The sequence below is a fragment of the Rattus norvegicus genome, chromosome 9, assembly GCF_021556685.1.
Source record: "Rattus norvegicus strain SHRSP/BbbUtx chromosome 9, alternate assembly SHRSP_T2T, whole genome shotgun sequence".
NCBI lineage: Eukaryota > Metazoa > Chordata > Mammalia > Rodentia > Muridae > Rattus > Rattus norvegicus.
The window spans coordinates 75,573,787-75,595,364 of NC_141542.1; the positions used below are offsets into that span (position 1 = coordinate 75,573,787).

The following is a 21,578-nucleotide window of genomic DNA, read 5'->3' on the forward strand; positions in this document are numbered from 1 at the left end:
TGGCTGTTCCAGGTGACTGTCATGTAAATGGCTCAGGTTTCTTTCCAACTACGTAGGATAACTTAATGAGGTTCGAAAGCTGGTCCAGGGCGGTCAGCAAGGTGGCTGAGAGATAAAGGTGCATGCCACCAAGATTGACACCCTGAGTTTAATCCCTAGGACCCACAGAGTAGAAAGAGAACACCAAAACCTACAAGTTGTCCTCTGATTTCCACATACATTCATGCAGACCTGCCCCCCAGGCACACAGGCACAGCAACGAGCAAACAAGCAAATGTACTTGTAAAACTAGACTGGCATGGTAAGACACAACTTTAATCTCAGCACTCAGGAGGCAGAGGCAGGCAGATTTCCTGAGTTCCAGGTCAGCCAGAGTTACACATTGAAAATGTCTCAAAGAGTAAAATAAAAAAAACAACAAATCCAAAACAGAAAAGGGACCAGACAGATGATATAAATGAGCTGTAGATGAGAAGAAAATGAGCAAGACTACAGCGCTGCCATCCCCCATCCCTTATGCTATCTCTAATATAGTCCGGGAAGAGAAATAAAAAATACTAAAAGACAAGTTTCCACAGTCTTTATGACTATGGATGTTAAACATTCACAGTGAAGAATAATAACCATAGAACCATAAAACCTGCCAACTGCAAAGGACCTCTGTGATGCAAGTACAATCCTATCTTTTTTTAAGACATATATGCAGTAAATGCATCCAGGTAGATGTGGAATGAGCTCTCAATGTCTTAATGAGCAGTTCTATAAGGGATGAGACAAGCAGACAGAGTGTACAATTTGTTCAGAGTGCTAAAGTGGGGGTTATGGATGTATTCATAGCCAAGGAGTGATGGAACTAGCACTAGGAAACAATATGAACATTCTTCTTAACCATTCTTTTTAGCCCGATTCATAACTTTGAGGCAAAGCAGGTCTGGATATAAACCTCGACTTGTTATATAAAGGCTTCCGAGTCTCACATTCTGAGCAACTGATGAGCAATGTACGTGATTAAATGAACATGTACATCACATAAGTAAAAATGGGATGATTAAAAAGAGTCTTTCACATAGGTATGTATGTATGTCTGAGACTTGCCACATACTACTTAGTTTTAAAAATAGAAAGCCAGATAGTTGCTGAGATGATACGGTATCTTTAATTTTGCCCTTCCCCACCACCAAATGTCCTTCACAATGTGTTTTCAAGTGTCATGTCATCGCCATTAATATGCTATTTGGAGCTCACTGTAGCTCAGAGTTTTAATAGGGCAGCAAAGATTTGAAAGGTCACAAACATTTTTACTAAGATAGAGCAAGAACTCTGATTCCCTCATTTTCTTCTGTGGCCCATGTAAGCCAGGTGAATTTACAACGAAAAATTACCATCTTTCCTGATGCAGAAAAAGATGCATAAGCAGGTAACTGACTTTACTGCCATAATTGTGATTTTTTTTTTTTTAAGGGTTTGGGACTCAAAAGTGCTGGCACTGGAAAGCACGCCTGCCAATATTCACTCTTTTTTCACTTCAACCTAAAGTCTGTCTTTCTGTCTTTCTTTCTTTCTGTCTTTCTTTTTTTCCTTTAAAAGACAAGTGGCGTCTGGTTCCAGATCAATTGCAAAGAAAAGCCCAATAAAGAAAGAGCTCTTTCTAGTGTCCTCTCCTCCCATTTGCATCACAGATGGCCACCGAGAGCTTAAGGTTTAACGTCCAGACACTAAAGCCACTCATCCTAAAACGACAGAGCTCCAGATGGACGTTGTCTGGCAAAGAATGAGATGCTGCCAATCTTTAGAGGTGCAGATAGGGTGACTCCCGGAGGCTTGAGCCCTGCTCCCATCGCTTTGCACCTACACTTGGGAAACATCCCTTTCCCATCTCGGAGCGGGACCCTCCCGTGAGTGACCTCTGGGGACCAGAGAGACGCGGGACAGAAAAGCTTCTCTGCCTTCGGGAGAAGTTGACAAGGGCAAGTTCGAATCGCACGCGGGAGCTTACTCACGGGAATGGCCCGGCGTCCTCGCTCCAACGCCCGCACTCGCTCAGAAAGAAGCCCCTAATGCTGCGGCAGCCTGAGAGCAGCAGCTGAAGCTACCACTGCTGCAGCTAACCCCCGGGCGTGGCAGGAACTGGTAGGCGCCCTCACATCATCACAGGGCGACCTTGGAGCTGCAGTGACGCCGGTTCAATGGCAGCCCCCACCCAGCTAGGGAAGCTAAAAGGAGACCCATTCTCCCAACAGCCTCTGCGGCCCTAGCGCACAGCCCTCTGGGAACTGTAGTTTCCTTTCCGTCCCGCCTACAGCTGGAGGGCTCCGCCTCCTCACTACCGAGCTAGAAGCTGGAGGCGCGGTGGGGCGGAGCGGCGGGTCCCGACCCCGCTGGGGTGGGGCGAATCCCGTCCCAGCCGGTTGCCCCGGACTAGGGCAGAGGTCCAGGCCGACAGGCCTTCTGCGGCGGTGCTGCACTTCTGTGCCTTGAGGCTCGCCCTGGAAGCAGGCCTAGTGTTCTCGCCTCGCCGCTCCGCGAGGCAGGTCCCGGGTCTCGCGCGTGTCGCCTCCCCCCAGCGCCCGCCGCCTGGAGAGTCGCTGGCCTTGATCGCTGCCTAGGTAATGAAGGGAGGCAGGCGGGCAGGGGCTGGTGCGGAGATCCCGGGGAGCGACCGGGATCGCAGTTGGGTGGGTGCACGGCGAAAAGGCCAATCCTCGCCGCCGCTCCTCACCGGAGTTGACACGGCCGGCCGAGCACTGGCAGGAGTCTGCGGGAATCCCACTCCCGCTGTGCGTGCCAGCGCACCGGGGCCGACGCTCCCGGGTGCCCAGCGGCTGTGCCAGGTGCAGGAGCCCAGCCACAGCCGTCCTGCTCCCCCAGCTCTTACCTTTGGTGGCACACACAGGCCTGGCGACTTCCCAAGCCGAAGACACTCTCTGTCACCAGCCCTGTCTGCTCGGAGACTTCGAAGGGACTAAATTAATTGTCTAGGCGTCGTTTTGTCTTCAGTGTTTACATTTGATGTCGTGTTTTCCCCTCGTGGGTTTGTTTTGTCAAATACCTTTCCTCCAAATTTGATCACAATTTGTGACAGCATCTACATAACACAGTGCTTGGCACTCTGTAAATATTTGTTGAAACCATGAGTCATGATACTAAGTTTGGAAAATTGTATTGAGCTGTGTGCATCGCTATGATCTTTGTTCAGGTTTTATGAGATTTCAAGATCACCTTGAGAATTATCGTAATTTTGAAACCTAACAAAGTATTGGTAGGTTTTTTTGTTTTTGTTTTCGTTTTTGTTAGCATTTCCTGTAACACTAGACCATTGAATACCTAGATTAACTCAAAACCCAAGCCCGTTTGGTGTCCCTTTAAAGTGTTAGCCTTTCAAATGAAAAGGCTTTGGGCATGACTTCTATATTATGCAACAAATTAGATTATAAATAAAGCTTTTTGTGGTTAGCTTTTTAGGTACAATTGCAAGGGCTACACTGAGACTGAGGCACTTACCAGTAGGTTTAGGAATACAGTCTTCAAGGGTTGGGGATTTAGCTCAGTGGTAGAGCGCTTGCCTAACAAGCACAAGGTCCTGGGTTCGGTCCCCAGCTCCAAAAAATAGGAAAGAAAAAAAAAAAGGAATACAGTCTTCATATATATACACATTTATGAATACATACATATACACACATATTTTAAAGATGGGGTCTCACTATGTTGGTATCCTAGCTGGCTTAGAACTTACAAAGATCAGTGTGCTTCTGTCTCTGCCTCCTGAATGGTGGAATTAAAGGCATGCTCCACCAAGCCTCAGCAAGCTTTTTTTATTTTTTTAATTTATTTTTAAAGATTTATATAATCTTAGCATAATAGCAAAACCTAGGAGCAAATCTTTATTCAACTCCTTTGCCAGGTACAACTGCTGCCTTGATCTCAAATGTCTTGAGAAATTACCTGTTAATAGTGTGGTATACCGAAGGTAAAACTTCTGGGATTAAACCTACCCACTGGTGATAACAGCCCTAGGAGACTGTGACCTGATTTTTTTTTTTTTCAAATTGGTTTATTGTTTAAAACAACACACTCAATAACAACTTGCTGGTGCAGAATCTCGGTAACCACAAAAATTAAGTTAATCACCAGACCTTTCTGCCTCAGGTAGTCAGCCCCAGGAAGTTGGGCCTGGGGTTAATTACATGTGTGTGTTGGCAGGTTGGGGGTGGGTGCTGGGGGGGTGTCTTCTGAGCTCACCAGCAAGCCTATCCCATAGTGGCTATTCATTAACTGTGTTAATACAAACTTTCCCTGTGTGGTTTCTTTCCTTATTTGGGTATCACCTTAGAATAGATTAATAAAAGTGAGCTTTTACTGGGTCAAAAGCTGTGGATATTTTCACTGTTATTCAGAAGTCCCCAGCTTGCTTTTCCTATGAGCCTCAATATTTTATCTTAAAGTGTTTCACTTGTCTTGTTGTTGTTGTTTTTTGTTTGTTGAGACAGTTCCCTTATGTATCCGTGGCTGTCATGGAATTAGCTCTGTAGACCAGGCTAGCCTTGAATTCTGCCTCCCGAGTTCTGGGATTAAAGGCATGTGCTACCACCGCCCCACTGCACTTGTCTTTTATATCCTAGAGTGTATATAAAATGTCATACACTCCTTTGACCTCAGTCGCCCTGGAGGATAGGCAGCATTGGCATTTCTTTCCTCATCTCATAACCAGACCACCAAGCCCCATGCCTTAAGTTGTCCTTAATTCTTGGCAGGTGACAAGAGTAAATTTTCCAGTTCTTTTCCTTCTTCTACCTTTGGCTTATAGAGATTGTCCTGAGAAAATCTACTTCTTCCTTCAAGCAAGAAAACTGGGTAGTACTTTATAACATCCATGGTCTATAAATCTTCCTTTCCTCATTGCGTTTAGCTATGAGTGAATGCCTAGATCAAGTGTGTGCCGACTCAGATGAAGCAGTGAAGCCAGTTTGAGTGTTGGTGTGAAGGAGGAGACAAACACCACTAGTAAATACTTCCCCCTCCATTGAAAAAGACCCAGAAGATTTGGGTGCTTGGTCTGTAACTCCGTGAAGCTGAAGAAGTTACCATGCTAAAATTCTGAATCTATCAATGAAAATGGATGAGTTGTTTGCATAATAAAATGCATAACTTGTGTCTGTCAATAGTTGAGAATGTAAGTTTTACGTGAAAACTACGAAGTGTCTTTCTTAAATGTGTGGTAACAAGAGTTTGTTCATTTTAGCCCATTACAAACCCTGTTTCAGATCTGTGAATCCTGAACCTCAAATGAGTTAGTAGGTGGTCAGTCAGAAATCTTTGGATATTCTCAAAGTTTACTTGTAAATGGAATCTTTAGGGAGTCTTAGGATTTATTTGAGAGCGGTACTACTTATAGAAAGAGTGTCCAAAATTGCCTTCCTATCTGTTGAGGACAGAGAAAGACAGGAGAGCTGCAGTGTCTGGAGACTTTGGAAATAGAAACTCTCTAGCCTTCTGCCTCAGGAGCCCGCCAGAACAATGCTTTTAAAGATGCCCACAGTTGGCGCTGGTCTTTGTGCCCGGGAGCAACTGTCTACATTCCTGATAAGTTATGACATCTAGTTCTTCAAGGCGTTAATGTGAGTCTAAATAACTTTGTTTTTGTTTTGTAGTGGGATATATCTGCAACTTGAAGGGAAGATAAAGGAAAAATCTTTGGAATAGATGGGATTTTGTCACTTTCTGTGAACTAAAGCGATTCAATGTCTCTTTTGGTAAGTTCTGTAATAATTTTATACCAACAGAGTAGTTAGATCTGGAACAAAAGACATTCGGATTTAATCTCTGAGATGCTTTGACCTGAACAACTTGTGGTCTTGAGAATGATGTAAACTCTCAGTCTTTTATTTGTCTTTTATTTTTAAAATAAGTTTCTCCTACACTGTTTTTAAATATACCCACTATTCCAATTCTTTGTCCCAAAGCCATTTTTTCTCATATTTTTCTTAAATGCCAGTCATATCTAATTAGCTATGCATTTTCTTTTGAAACTTCAAAAATCCTTTTTATAAATTTTGTGTGCCCCAAGGCAGGTAAGTTAGCATTTAAAATAAAACTTTTACTTAATTAGACAAAAAAATTGAATTATTACATCCTGTGAGCTACAGATGTTTGTTTGTTTCTATGTTAGATACATGGCATTTGCTTTAGATTGAGTAGCTTGGGGACTTTTTGTTACATAAGTGTAGTGTTTGGAAAGGGGGAGGTTAGTATTAAGTCAGCGATCTTGCTCTTTAAATTGTGGGACCTTGGCAGGACAGACAGCAACACCCTCATTTAAGTTTGCCCATGGTTGCCAAAAATTAGAGCCAGTGTTCAGACTCATGTCTGTCATGCAGGTTAGGAGATAGAGAACCATGACGTTAGGAGATAGAGAACCATGACATTAGGAGATAGAGAACCATGAGGTTAGAAGAGAGAACTGTGACATTAGGAGATAGAGAGTCATGAGGTTAGAAGAGAGAACCATGACGTTAGGAGATAGAGAACCATGACCTTAGGAGATAGAGAACCATGACGTTAGGAGATAGAGAACCATGACGTTAGGAGATAGAGAATCATGACCTTAGGAGATAGAGAACCATGACGTTAGGAGATAGAGAACCATGACGTTAGGAGTTAGAGAACCATGACCTTAGGAGATAGAGAACCATGACCTTAGGAGATAGAGAACCATGACCTTAGGAGATAGAGAACCATGACCTTAGGAGATAGAGAACCATGACGTTAGGAGATAGAGAACCATGACGTTAGGAGATAGAGAACCATGACGTTAGGAGATAGAGAACCATGACGTTAGGAGATAGAGAACCATGACGTTAGGAGATAGAGAACCATGACCTTAGGAGATAGAGAACCATGACGTTAGGAGATAGAGAACCATGACGTTAGGAGAGAGAACCATGACCTTAGGAGATAGAGAACCATGACGTTAGGCTATGGTTGCTTTATCTGGGAAATATGTAACACATTTGCTTTAAATGTGTGTATCTGGAGAATATATTAAAATTCTTTAAAGCAGCGTCAGCCAATACTCTGTAAAGGCTCACTGATGATAAAACGTGCTACTGTTCTTCTGCCCTAGTAGTTCAAAAGCAGCCGTCAGCAGTGTGGAAATGAAAAGTAAAACAACTAAAACCGGAATGTGAGCTAGAGCAGTTTGTCCTAAAGAAGTTGGAAGATTTACAGTTTTACTTCATGTTGCCTGGTAGTGCCCTCCATTAGACCCCCAACTTACTGAGGTTTTGGATACTCCCAGCGCTGAATTCACTGAGTAGATCGGCCTACCTGGAAAGCACTAGTTGTTGAGAAATTTTGGTACCTTATAAAAGAAAGGATGTGATTACTTATCAGTAACCGACAGTAGTGTTAACAGATTTGGGTGGACTTTGAGAGCCACCTGATGCTGTGTTTGGCGCTCACATGGGCCAGGTGGTGGTGGTGGTGGTGGTGGTGGTGGTGGTGGTGGTGGTGGTGGTGGTGGTCGTGGTGGTCGTGGTGGTCGTGGTGGTCGTGGTGGTCGTGGTGGTCGTGGTGGTGGTGGTGGGAGATACTAGAGAATCATTTACTGTGAAAGTCTCTCATGTACTTTTAACCTTTTTCTTCCTAAATAGATCAGTATCATTCCACTAATTGTTGATGGGATCGATAACGTAGATATAACATTTCATTATGGACAATACCTGATAGTAGAACCATGAATTGATATTCAGAAAAATGTAAATTTTGGTAAAAGAAGCCAGTCTCTTAATTTGCTTTGAGTTGAACATGTTTGTCACCTTAAGAAACAAAACTGGTTACAAATATATTCAATGTGTTCATAATTAAGTAATTTGTTTAATGTAAAAATCATGGTTCCTATGTTCAAAACCATCTGAAGAAAAGATAACATCAAAATAATTTTTAGCTTAATAGTCAGAAAATGATCATTTTTAACCAAATATTTAGGAATTTGGCAGATGTATGAGGTGCTAAAAGTTAAGACTGACAGTTAGAATAGATTAATAACCTCAAGAAAATGAAGGCAAGGAGGCACTCTGTAATGGAGTGACGTTACCGTCTGTCCTGGCTGCTCCCCTGTCCTCTCCCCATCAGTCCCTCCATCCGGGTTGGCTTTTTTGATTCTGCTTCCAGCCCTGATCCCAGCCGGGTCTTTTGTGTACACAAGCCTTGCGTGTGTTCCACGCTTTTCACTTATCTCAAGTCTTTCTGACTTCCAGGATTGTTTCTGTGCTTCACGTACACGAGTTGAATCACTCAGACCTGAAAAGCAATCTGAAACCAGTATCCATCAATACTCGGTAAGAAAATGGTTGAACACGGACCGTCCTGCTCCTTTGCCTTTGCGGTACTCTTTACTGTTTCTCTTTCCTGCCAGTTTCCGTGAGTCTGTAACTGACCTCGTCTTAACCCACTCTTTTTGAGTAGTGTCATATATTCCTGAGGTCTCACACTGTCCTGGAGTTTTCTCCTGTGTTCTAAGAGGAACACGGTGATTACCAGACTTACTCTTCCTGGGCCCTGGGGTTATCTGCAGAATACATCTGATTAGATTGTTTTTCTAGGGTATTTCTACTTACTTGAGTGAAACTTTAATCTGCCTCCAGATCTTTCCGTGGCCTGTACATCTCTCTTTGGCTAATGAAAGCACAACTATTACTCCTGCATGCTAGGGACGCTGGCATTCTCCTGCACTGCCTGACCCCTCCTTTCAGGAGCAGGGGCACCACTGCTCACTCTCCCCTGGCCTGCAGTCTGTGCACACTGGCAGCCTCTCCCATGGTGGTCTCACTAGCCTTCAGTGCTGTTCCCAGATGCCCACTCAGGCCACTTTGAAGCCCATGGGTAAAGTCCAAATCTGTCAGCATGGTAGACTATCAATGGTATGGTGTTTGACCAGTTTGAGTTTTCTTTCTTACTGGGAATATTTTCTTCTCTCCACTTGAAATACCCTTGTTTCTGCCCTCCCCTGAAATTTCTCCTCCTCCGTAAAGAATTGATTGCATTTTGTGTCTGTAAACTCTTCCCCTAGATCCTTTTATTTCATTATGCTGTCACCTGTCCAGGACATTCTCATAGAACACTTGTCACTGTACTGTCTTACAGTGATGATCTGTATCTCTTCAAGCATAATGTGATCCCCATGTAAGGGGCACCCTTGTCTTATTCATCTTTTTTTTAAAGACTTATTTATTTTATGTGTATGTATACACTGTTGCTGTCTTCAGACACACCAGAAGAGAGCATCGGATCCCATTACAGATGGTTGTGAGCCACCATGTGGGTGCTGGGATTTGAACTCTGGAAGAGCAACTAGTGCTTTTAACCACTGAGCCATCTTTCCAGCTCCTATCTTAGACATCTTTGTCTGATATACTAAGCAATATAAAGGGTCATACTTGGTAATATGTCTCTGAAATCTTTACTCCTCTTAATCCTTAGTTTATACTACAAATTTTGCTATACAGTGAAACCTGCTTTGAATATTTTGTTACAGCATAAGATAATTCCAATCATTTTTGCTTATAGTTTATCTCAGATCTGTAGTGTGAATATTTTAATAAATCCCGGTGATGTTCCTTCCTGCCAATGACCTTCCTTAAGAAAAAAAAAAAAAAAAACCAAAAACCTTTCCTTAAAAGAAAGGAAGGAAGGAAGGAAAAGAAAAGAAAAGAAAAATGGAAGGAAAAGCAAGACTAGAAGAAGAAGAAGACTGGAGGTGTTAGACGTACAGTTGCTCCTGAGTGAGTTTAGTGGTTCACTTTGTTCAGAGCAAGACAGAGACGGGGCAGGGGAGACAAGTTATAGAGCTTGAGCCTATCTCAAAAACAACACACAAAAACACACCAGCACAGGTCTGAGATCTTAGCCTTTGAATATTTGCTTGTAACATCTAGATCTTGTTTTAAGAAGACTATTTTCCTCACACATAGATGGAGGGATTAGAGGCAGGTCAGTTAGCCCATCCTGCTGAAATTGTCGTTTCCCTTTTCATTTTGTATGTTTTTAGCCTGCATGTATGTCTGTGTGCCTCATGCTTGAGGTGCCTGCAGAGGCTAGAAGAGACCCTTCGATTCCCTGGAACTGGAGTTACAGGTCCCTGGTGTTGGGAATTAAACCTGTGTCCTCTAGAAGAGCAGCAAATGTCATTAACCACTGAGCCACCTCTGCCTCCTGTCATTTTATGTTATGAGAAGAAACCTTGGTTTTTTTATGTCTCTAGCATTTCTAGCCGTCTTACAGATTGATAACATTTTAAAATTTTAAGACATTGCTATACACTCTTCTTTTTCTTGTATGTTTTCTTTACATCTGTTTTCCTGAATGCTTCCTGTTCTAAAAACAAACAAAACAAAACAAATTAACTTATGTATCATCCCAACCCAAATTGGGCTTATTTTCACTTGGGTGGTAGAATTTCTCCTCCATCTCCCATTGTTTGTGCTTAACCATAAATAAAGTGTTAATCAGTCTGCCCTCAGACTTCGGAAACATACTTGCCACTGTCGATATAGCTCCATCTATTGACTTTAAACTCCACCATTTCTCTTGATGTGAAAGGAGTTAGCACAATCCCTCACACATGGCACTGTTCCCCCACCTCCCTTCTCGCCTCCATGGAGGCGGTAACAAGATTCTTGCCACCTGCTAGTTCCTGCGAAGGCATCTTAGTGCCCTTTGGGGTCCTGCTGTCCTTTAGGACATCCTCATGGATATCACTTTATGCCAGTGGGTTGGCCTTCTCTTTCTGCTCTGTGTGTGGTATTTCACTGAGGCTATATTTAGATACAGACTTGGCTCTGACTCTAGAGCACGCTCATGAGACCTCATATTGCTATGGCACCTTGGGTTGGGAGGCCTGTAACACTGAGCTCCCATCTCCTTAGGTTTATTTTCCTTTCTGACTTCTCTGACTTCATTTTATCATGAAAGACTTCCTCAGCTACTTTAATAGACTGCGATGTGGAAGTTGTTCTTGACTGTTAACACAGAGCATATTCCTCAGACTCAGAGCAAGAACACAAGCCTCAAGTATCCCTCACAGGTCCTTGCAGTTCCTCCCTTGAACACTTATCAGTTATCATCTATTCTTAGAACCTTCTAGAAGTTTTGAAAATGACAGAAAAGTAAGTCTTGCTCTTGTCCATCTGTTTTCCCTGCCTTTCTCTCTTCAGGCTGAAACCTAACATTGGTTAGCAAGTGCTAAATTCCTTCTAGATCTTAAAATATTCTTTTCAGTCACCTTCCATATCTTTCTGGTGACTGTCAATATTTTCTTTTGGGGCAGGGAGATCAAATTGGGGGACTAATGATGCTTATTCTGCTTTATTTTTATCATGTAAAAACAAATGCAGGTTGATGAGCCAGCTATTTCCTGGTCCCCTCCATGTGCTACAACCAATGAAGTGCTGTGCTCCACGGATGCCACTCACTATGAACTGCATGTGGAGATAGGTAATGTGCTGGACGCCACACCCTCACCTCTTCAGTACTAGAAGTGAAACTGGCACGCAGGACTCTGAAGCATTTTATGTCTGCCTAAAAAATAATCACATATTTCTGTCTAGTGTTACTTTTCTACTGAAGTACGTTTAGAAGAAAAAGAGAGAGACCTGTAGATAACCTACGTACACACTTGTATCATTTCGTAGGAAGTTTCTAGTTTTATGCGTTTAATTTTTTCAGGATAGGAATTTAAATCAAGTCATGCAAAATTTTTCAGTCATGACACTTAACCCAAAGTACTTGTTAATTTATATTTTTATCCAAATTTTATTGTATAGATCATTCTCATTTAAGTATAAAACAGAGTAAGTTCCTGTCTATAGCTTCATATTTGTGAGACATTTGCTCTGAACGCTCAGGAGCATTTATTAATCAGTAAAAACCAGTGGCACTGTTGTGCTGAGGCTATAAAAAAGCTCTGCCTTGAGATCCATCCTGTCTGAGAGGAGAATACATAGGACTGTGCTTTGTGAGAGACTAGAGGGTGTCAGAGGAGAGCCGCATTGGAGAAACCTCTTAAAGATGTCCAGGGGCTCTGAAGACTGAATAGAGCGTAAGTCCGCCTTCTAGTATGAGGGTTACTTACCTGATGTAGTGGATGCACTCCACATAACTATAATTTTAGTTCATCACTCAGTAGCAGAGCAGAGAAGACTGAGCAGCGAGCCAGCAGTTCCGGGACTGGACAGTGATGGCACCGAGGGCTGCCTCTTAGGGGTTTAGGGCTGCTTGTTTCTGTTGTTTAAATCAAACCACAGAGGATGATCTTGGCTGTCTTAGGAAGTTTCGAACAATATCAGAATTGCTGGCCAGAAGAAAAGGCTTACAAGAAACCCGGTGAAGCTGGTAACCCGAGTCAAAGCCTTGTGGTGCGTTGGTTAAGCAGGCTGGGATATTCTGCCACAGACATTGGGCTGTGCTGAGTAGATCCTGTTGGAGAAGGCGGGGTTCCCAGTGATCAGACGGAGGAGGAGTGTTTGAACATGTGGCTTATACCTTGTGAAAGGATTAATCAATCTATGGGATGATATAGGCTTTGGGGAGTGAGTGGCCGAGCATGTATAGCTCTCATGCATCGTTTGTAAGAGTACAAAAATAGTTCAGCCACATTAGGAAACAGTTTGACAGTTCATAAATTCAAATCTCTATTTACTACATGACCTGGCAATCTCATGTGCAGGTACTTGCCGATAAGAAAGGAAGATGTGTCTTCTTAAGAACCTGTGTAGGACTAGATAGGGAAACTTTATTTACAGCCACCAGAAGCTAACTGAAAGTAACTCAGATGCCCGCTACCTCCGAGTACATTAAACCCCTGCATTGGAGCCATGCAATGCATGAAAACAGCAACAGGGGGCGTCAGATACATGGGCATGGGTGGATCTCAGAAGCACTGTGCCAAGTGAAAGAAGCTAAGCACAAAGGGCTCCAATTTCTTCTTTTGCCCTCATATGATAAACACCAGGCAGGTGAGGAGTTGCTAGGAATGTAAGTAGAAGCCCGAGATGGCTGAATAGCATTCCATTGTTTGTCTAGATGACAATTTGTTCATCAAGTTATAGAGTTACTGTAAATATGCAGTGGTGTGGTGTCGCTTTAACGTACCTTTCTCTAGATAAAGCATCTTTTCTCATGTGTATTGTTATTTTTATTGAATTGCTTTGTCTTATAAAATTGAGTTTTTTATGTGTTCTAAATGAAAATCTCATCAGATATAGACATTCTTAGTGTTTTCAGTCAATGGCTTATCATTATTTTTTGTATATTGGTAAATAAATACACACTCCTGATAAAAACGTTTCAGTACCCAAGAAAAACCTTAATGACAAAAGAAAGTGCACTGATAAATAAGTGAACACAGAACAAGTTGATAGTCAATAGAGACTAAACAGGGTAGTCAGCCTACAGACACCCTCCATCTGTGCATGTCAGACATCACCATGTACTGACCTGTACTTCCTGTGTATCTGTGTCAGGGAGGAGGTGTCTTCGCAAAAGCTCAGACTGCCTTCCCTTCCCATTGCCTGAGCAGCTCCAGACCACTAGAAGGAAAGTGTGAGACCTGAGAGGTGTGGCATGGGACCCTTTGTGCAAACCTGTCTGATAAGTTATAGAACTCTTTCCTCCAAAGATGGTCCCTTAAGATGGATGGCTACAAAACTACGGAGAGAACTCCAGGTTGAGTGGACAGGAAAGTAAGGGTAACATGAAGAAAATAATGCTAATGTCTTCTTGAGGGTGAATGTAGGAGAAGTAGGGAGGCTAAATATGACCAAGATAAAAGTCAAGGGCTGGAGAGCTGGCTCGGCAGTTGTGAGCACTGGCTGCTCCTACAGAGGAGCTGGATTGTATTCCCAGCACCTACATGACAGCTCACAACTGTCTGTAACTCCAGATCCAGGAGATCTATGGCACCAGGCATCTGCGAGGTGAACATACATGTGCATGCGGGCAGAATACCCAGATGTGTAGAATAAGTGTATCTTTTAATAATAGGAAGTTCAGGAGAGAGACTGGACTCTACAGTGTTGAAGTAAGGGTCATGTCTGAGTCACACACCAGTAGGCGATTTGAGACTTTGAATGGAGACCTGAGCCTGGTACCACTGAAAACTGCGGATAGTCAGGCCACATCTCCTAGGCATGGAAGATTCCACCTTCTGAGCAGCAGTATGGACCAACCCTAACTGGGCAGTAATGACCTTGAGTAGCTGGGAATGGCCTGGGGGGTGAGGTTTTGAGTTCTGGCACGTCACGGTGGCGCTGAGCCGTTTCATTTCCTTCGTAGTTTTGGAAGGGTGGGGAGTCTTACATTTTGCTGAAGTGCTTTGATTGTTACCATGGGTCTTATGTGTGACTGCAGGAAGAGGGTTCGACAACTTGACCTCTGTTCATCTCGCACGGCACACTCCTACAGGAACACTGGTAACTATAAAAATTACAAACCTGGAGACCTGCACTGACGAGCGTCTGAGAGCTTTACAGGTAATGATACAAGGGAAGGAAATGTTGGCTGTGGTGTCTGTTTGAGAGGACTGTGTCCCCTGTAAGACATTTTCTGTCCCAACTGATAGTTCTGTTAAAGAAAGTAAATTTAACTAAGTCATACAGTTATCAGATTGGGAAGAACACATGGAAGCAAGACGCATTAGCTGATAGATCAAACATATTCAAACTTTCGTAAATACTATGAATTCCTCAAGTGAGTGGTATATTTCAATGATACATTGGAGACTGACAACACGCTCAGTCAGTCTAATGACAAACAGGAAAGAAAAGGAGTTTCTTTTCTATCATTTAAGCAAAATTAACCTCAGAGTTGGTAAATTTTAATAGGACTATATTTCAGGCATTAATTATAATTAATTACAATTACTTTTTTGTTTCTAATAATTTTTTGTATAAAGGGGGAAATTTATTTTATTGCTATCCCAAATTCCTCTGGCTTCCACCTGTATACTGTGTCATGTGTTTGTCCCTCCCAGTAAATAAGAAAATAGATGTAAAAACATTTTAAAAACAGGTAGATAGACAGACAGACAGACAGACAGATACATGGGGGGAGAGTAGGAGAAACTCGGCCTGCCAGAACATTCGCAGTGGTTTTCTCCAGGATGTGTTAGTGATTTCCCGTCCTCATTTCTATGTGTTTTTAAAATTTCTACAAACAAAAACAGTATTTAAATGTATTCTCTTGGAGGTAAACTAAGTCACATTATTTTTTCACTGTGTGCTTCTGGACCAGTCTTCTGACATTTTGAAAGTGCCTTATAAAACACAAGTCAGTTACGTATTTTCTGGAACAGCTATGAAATTTAGAAGCAAAAGCTAACATGTTCCCTGGAGTATTAGGCACAATCACTGCTACTGAGAAAGAAAAAGGTGACTTTTAAACATCTTTTCTCTTGTACATTTATCCTAGAGAGCGGTGATTCTATCTCACTTTTTCCAACATCCCAATATTACAACTTACTGGACAGTTTTCACTGTTGGCAGCTGGCTTTGGGTTATTTATCCATTCATGGCCTACGGTAAGAACATGGTTTGAAGTAAAACAACTGATTGTTTACAGTGGATGGTATCATTGTAAAAATGGAGTGGGGTCTTGTATCTATCATTCTCTATTATAAAGAGTCGAATGGGAATGGTGATCAGTCAACCACCATTGATTCTCTTAAAAGTTCTGTGCCCTGGTACACACTGCCCTCCCTCAGCTTCCTTCCTTCTCTTATTAGAAAGTAGCTATTATTTTGCACGCAGAAATAGTTTCCCCACATAAGCATGCTGTCTTTGCCTCTGCTTCACTGTCCTATGAACTGATGTCACTGAACTGTAGACACCAGGCATGTGCCCGGCTTCCTTACCTGTGCTTCTCCCAGGAGGGCTTCTGTTTTGCTATGCCCAGGTGCTTAGCACCACACACTGTTCAGTAAATGTGCTGAACAAATGATAGTGGATTCTAGAGCTACAGGCTAGAGCAGCTCTTGTGAATTACTTACAGCTTTAAAATATCACATGTACAATACACATTATTATTCAATACTAAAAAATACTGTTTTAAAAAGTCACTAAAAGGCGTCTGTGTGTGTGTGTGTGTGTGTGTGTGTGTGTGTGTGTGTGTGTGTGGTTACTGTAGTTGAAATACAGGGCCTTGAGCAGAATAGGCAAATGTTCTACCTCTGAGTTATATCCCCAGCCCCTCCTCAAAAATATGGCAAAGAGGAAGCAAGAGGGGACTAGGAATTAAGGATTGGATTAAAGATTTCTAGCCAGGTCTGGTAGCACAAAACTACAAGCTACTTAGGAAGCTGAGACAGGAGGATCACAAGTCAAGGCCTGCCTGAACTGTAGAATAAGTTCAAGGCCAACCTCAGCAACTTAAATGGGATTCTACCTTAAAACTAAAAACTGGATAGAGAGCTGGGATGTAGCACAGTAATAGCAGGGATGAGGCTCTAGATAGACGTATGTTTGTCTCCTTATGATTGAAAAGAATATTTAAAGCATAGTTGAAAGTAAAACCATTTTAAGAGTTTTGAGGGCTGGAGAGATGGCTCAGCGATTAAGAGCACTGACTGCTCTTCCAGAGGTCCTGAGTTCAAATCCCAGCACCCACATGGTGGCTCACAACCATCTGTAATGGGATCTGATGCCCTCTTCTGGTGTGTCTGAAGACAGCTACAATGTACCTATCTATAATAAATAAAAAAATAAATCTTTTTTTTTTTTTAAAGAGGTTCTTCTGAATACATCTGGGCTTTCTTTCAGGTTCAGCAAGTCAGCTCCTAAGGACCTACTTTCCTGATGGAATGAGTGAAACTTTAATAAGAAACATTCTCTTTGGAGCAGTACGAGGGTTGAACTATCTGCACCAAAATGGCTGCATCCATAGGTATCTGCTTATGTACAGTCTACACAAGTGAATTTTAAGAGAAGTCATCCAGGGAAATTTGTAAAGAGCAGTTAAATATGTACAAAAGGAAGGATCAGAAATTAATAAATGAAAATTGAAGAAGATAACCAGTAGATAACAATGGTGCCTACCATTCATGTCTATTCACCAGAAATGTTCATACCTATGTGTGTGCTGGTGTGGCACTAGTGTGTGCGTGCTGGTGTGGTGGGAGAGTAGAGAGCATGTGGGGGTGGAGTAGAGAGGACTCACATGCTTGCCCAGTTATCAGCTGGGATTGTTTTTTTAAAGTAAGAGCGTCTTTGGCCACTCTCCAGCTTCTGTCATGCTCCTCCCTTGTGTGAGTTGTAGAGCGCCGTACTAAGCACCTGTTCTCCCCGTGCTCCTCTGGAACTTTGTTTTTTTGTAGACTAGGACTTGCTTGTTGTTTTGTCTCCTGAGTGCTTGCTGCGTCGCTGTGTGTCAGCAGTGCTGACTGAAGAGTCCAAGCTGATTATGTTCAGATGGAGGCTCTCTTCACCTTACCAGATCGCTGCCTGTCCCACTCTGAGAGTGTCCAAATGGTGTTTGATGGGAAACAAGGCTCTTGCCTCATCTGTAGGACAGTTAAAGGAACTTCAATGTGGCACATCTCTATAAGTGGTGGCACCCCACAGAGACTTCTATTGTATTTCATTTAACCTCAAATGATAACTGTATATTTCAGCAGTCCTCAAATAGCAAACCTAATCATTTCATTTCTTTGTTGTATTCCCCCGGTTCTGGTACTATATGAAGTACCCAAGGAGTTCCTGACTCCTTGAAAATATCATGTATTTAAGTTCATACGGCACACTGTTTTATAAGGGGTATTTACTTTCCAAGGGAATATAAGGGTATGTTCTCACCAGACTTTATTCATTCTTCACTGGCCAGATTCCTAGTACTTAGGATTGTTTCTTTTTGTTCTAGGAGTTTTAAAGCCAGCCATATCCTCATTTCTGGTGATGGCCTGGTGACCCTCTCTGGCCTGTCCCATCTGCATAGTTTGGTTAAGCACGGACAAAGGCATAGGGCTGTGTTTGATTTCCCACAGTTCAGCACCTCAGTGCAGCCGTGGCTGAGTCCAGAACTACTGAGACAGGTCAGCTGTGGCTACTGCTGTTGTGTCTGTGCGTCTCAAATGTCTTTGAGTTTGATTAAAGGACAGTTGTGTCCTTGGTTTTTTGGTGAATGGCTGCCACAAGACTTTTTCTCTCCTCACACTTGTGTTAGGAATTTTAAGTTGTGAAAGTGTGAATATCAGGTGGATCTTGATTTTGTGCTTTGGGGGTTCTTTTCCACTGCTCACCGTCCTTCCCAAGAGGAACCTGTCTACCACTCTGCTATTCACACTAAGGCTTCCTGTTGTGCTTACAGGATTTACATGGATATAATGTGAAGTCTGATATTTACAGTGTTGGGATCACAGCCTGTGAATTGGCCAGCGGGCAGGTTCCTTTCCAGGACATGCATAGTACTCAGGTAACGCTCCCGATTTACCTGGGACAGCTTCCTTAGGTCTAGATAACTCTGTTGAACATGTTTGTTGTAGGCTCTGGAGCTTTATTAGTATTTTAGTGTACATGTTTTACCTATAGACGTTTTCCTTTTTTCCTAGATGCTACTACAGAAACTGAAAGGTCCTCCATATAGCCCACTGGATGTCAGTATTTTTCCTCAGTCAGACTCTAGAATGAGAAATTCCCAGTCAGGAGTAGACTCTGGGATTGGAGAGAGCGTGCTTGTCTCCACTGGAACTCACACAGTCAATAGTGACCGGCTCCACACGCCATCCACAAGAACATTCTCTCCTGCCTTTTTTAGCTTGGTGCAGCTGTGTTTGCAGCAAGATCCTGAGAAAAGGTAATGTTGGTCACCTCTAAATAGCACAAAACATACATGCTTTACATATCTTGTAGTAGTTTTGTGACATTGCCTTCCCATAAAATTCATGTGTTTTGATCGAAAACTTCATGTGGAGAATGTCAGTGCTAAGAACAAGTCCAAGAGGTGATCAAGTATGAAGAGCAGTGGGCTCCTTTCTCGGCCATGCCATGCCAGCCCAGCCGCCTTGTCCAAGCCAGCTCCTTTGGAAGCAGTATAAAACAGTTTAGTGTACACACACACACACACACACACACACACACACACACACACACACACACATTCCGATGTTAGGTTTTATTTTCTAATAACTTTTTCAAAAATTTCAGGCCATCAGCAAGCAGTTTGTTGTCCCATGTTTTCTTCAAGCAGGTGAGCTGGTCCATTATCCATTGTTTTAAAATATTATTTTTAAAGCCTTTTTTAGTTTACTAACATTTTCCTATAAATTAGAATTAAAGAACACATTTTTAGTAGTTAATTTTAGACTTGTGTGTGTGCATGTGTGTGTGTGCGCGTGTGTGTGTGTGTGTGTATGTGCACGTGTGCGGTATATGTTCATGCATGTGTCATAAGGACACTGGCAGAAACTCTCTCACTCCATTGTGTGGACCCCAGGAGGGAGCTCAGGCCTGAAACACCCTTGGCACCTTTGAGTGCTGAGATCTGATGGCCTTAGAATATCTAAGAGATTTTCATTCTTAAAACCAAGCAGTAAAAGCAGCCGTCCTGTTACACACACTATATTTTCATTAACTTAAAACTGGTGTCTGTCTTACCTACAAATAATGATGAGACAGAGTAATTCTGCTTAAAAATTAGTTTATTTTGCTTTTAAATCTTTTTCTCTGATTGTCAGAATTAGAAGCATTTATAGGAAAAAGACCTAAAAATAATTATAAAGTTTTATAATTTCTTTAAAAGTCACTTATTGCTTATAAAATTTGGGTTGAGTCTCTGTCCACATCACTATTTTAAGCTTTTTTTTAACAGATGAAAGAAGAAAGCCAAGACTCCATACTCTCCCTGCTGCCACCTGCTTATAACAGGCCAGCAGTGTCACTGCCACCAGTGTCACCGTGGAGCGAGCTGGAATTCCAGTTTCCTGATGACAAAGACCCAGACTGGGAATTCTAGGGTTCCAAATCATTTCATGTCCTCTATACTTGACAGCCTCTCCTTGCTGCTTGTCTTCTGTCTCGTTAGGTACAAATGACAAATCTATACTTGAAAATACAGTTGGTGCACTGGAGAATGATCAGTTAAACCACTCTGTTCATGGGGCACGAATTGACCCTCTCTGCCCAGATCAGAACACCCGCACGACCAACGTCAGTTATGCCCAGCTCAGCCAGTGTTGGCTCTCCTTTCCCTTCCTTTCCTTCTCTCTTCTTTCCCACCTTCTAAACTGTGACTGGTACTTTCTGGATCTCAGTGAGCTTTTGACCTGGTTAATTTTCTTCTACATTTTACTGTGCTCTGGGGAATGAATCCTTCTCAGGACAGTGCTTCCAGAGCATCTTTTCTTCCAGATTCACTAGCCTTTTTGACCAGCTGTTGTTAGATGAACAGGCTGGTTTACTCTGGTACAAAGCCCTTTTTTGGAGAAGGGAAAATGTTTGTACTGTCCCTTTTACCTATGGCAACATCAGACTGAGCCTTGCTCACATTGAATAATTCACTCGAACTATAAAGAGAAGATGCAGTTTGCATTTCAAAAGAGAAGGGGCTAACATATCACTTTTCTACCTGTGTAAATTATAAATCATTAATTCATGCACCCTGTGGGAGCTCAATAAAAATGTATTAAATTGAACGTTCCTTTTATTTATTTTGTGTGGCTTAATAAAGCTAGTACACAGATTTTAATTTGGTTTGCTGAGAATCTTTTTAAACATAATTTACATAACATAGTAAACCACAGGCAATCACCAGTAGCTCTTAGAGGCAGGTGGCACTCTGGCCTTTTATGTGCTTGTTCCCATAGTGGGGTAAACCTTTAAGACCGTGTGGTGTTGATGCTGTTGCCTCCCTAGCAGGGGATGTTGTTTAGTTATGTTGTTTAGTTATGCTGCTGTGATAAAATACTGCCACAAAAGAGCTGGAGAGGGCTAGTCGTCCGTAATGACAGAGAAGGCGAGGCACCAGGAACAAAGAGCTGAGAGATCTCTCTCAGCTGCATCACAGGAAGCAGAGAGGGGGAACTGGAACTGGGGCAAGACTACAAGCTCTCAGCGCCCTCCACAGCTTTCTTCCTCCAGCAAGGCAAAGGGCATCACCGAGCAGGCGATCACCAACACCAACCAAGTTGGGGTCTATGTCAGGTGGTCTTCTTAATTGATATGACTGTATAGATTTGAAGTTAATCTATGTGACTATATTACTTGGAAGTTACTGTAAAAGATTTGTCTTAAGACTAAATTAGCAGTTCGAAGCAATTCTGTTCACCCTTGCCTTATGAATATTAGGGTTTCTCTATCAACACAGCCGCCAACACTTGCTGAGATGGGAAATGAAGGTGAGAGTAGAATGGGCCTAGAGGAGGGAGTGGACAGGACCACTGGAGCACCGAGAGCAGCTGCCATGGTGGGAGTTGTACTTCATCCCACTCAGTGCCTTAGCATCTCCTGGTCTGAGAAGGTCCTGCATGTATAAAATGCCAGAGGTAGCTGGGCTTGTCAGGAAACACCCGTCAGAGCTCCTGCTGTGCTAGGACTTGG

At 42.6% G+C, this 21,578-nt stretch overlaps 2 protein-coding genes across 9 annotated transcripts in view; one reads left to right on the forward strand and one right to left on the reverse strand.

Annotated features, from left to right (window-relative positions):
• Positions 1 to 2,969, reverse strand: part of Trak2 (trafficking kinesin protein 2) — a 66,245-nt gene extending 63,276 nt beyond the window's left edge. For 4 of the 8 annotated variants that reach the window (XM_087564672.1, XM_087564667.1, XM_087564671.1 and 1 more), the window contains exon 1: positions 2,001 to 2,188. The gene's annotated coding sequence lies outside the window, so the exon portion shown is untranslated. 8 annotated transcript variants of the gene reach the window in all.
• Stradb (STE20 related adaptor beta) lies at positions 2,336 to 20,727 on the forward strand. The gene is given in 12 exon segments (NM_001109307.2): positions 2,336 to 2,606; positions 5,649 to 5,750; positions 8,256 to 8,336; positions 11,391 to 11,490; positions 14,404 to 14,525; positions 15,463 to 15,571; positions 16,809 to 16,932; positions 17,905 to 18,076; positions 18,352 to 18,456; positions 18,593 to 18,837; positions 19,188 to 19,230; positions 19,852 to 20,727. Coding segments are annotated over 11 exon segments (1,257 nt in total). The 5' UTR covers positions 2,336 to 2,606; positions 5,649 to 5,738; the 3' UTR covers positions 19,996 to 20,727.
• The last annotated feature ends 851 nt before the right edge of the window (positions 20,728 to 21,578 follow it).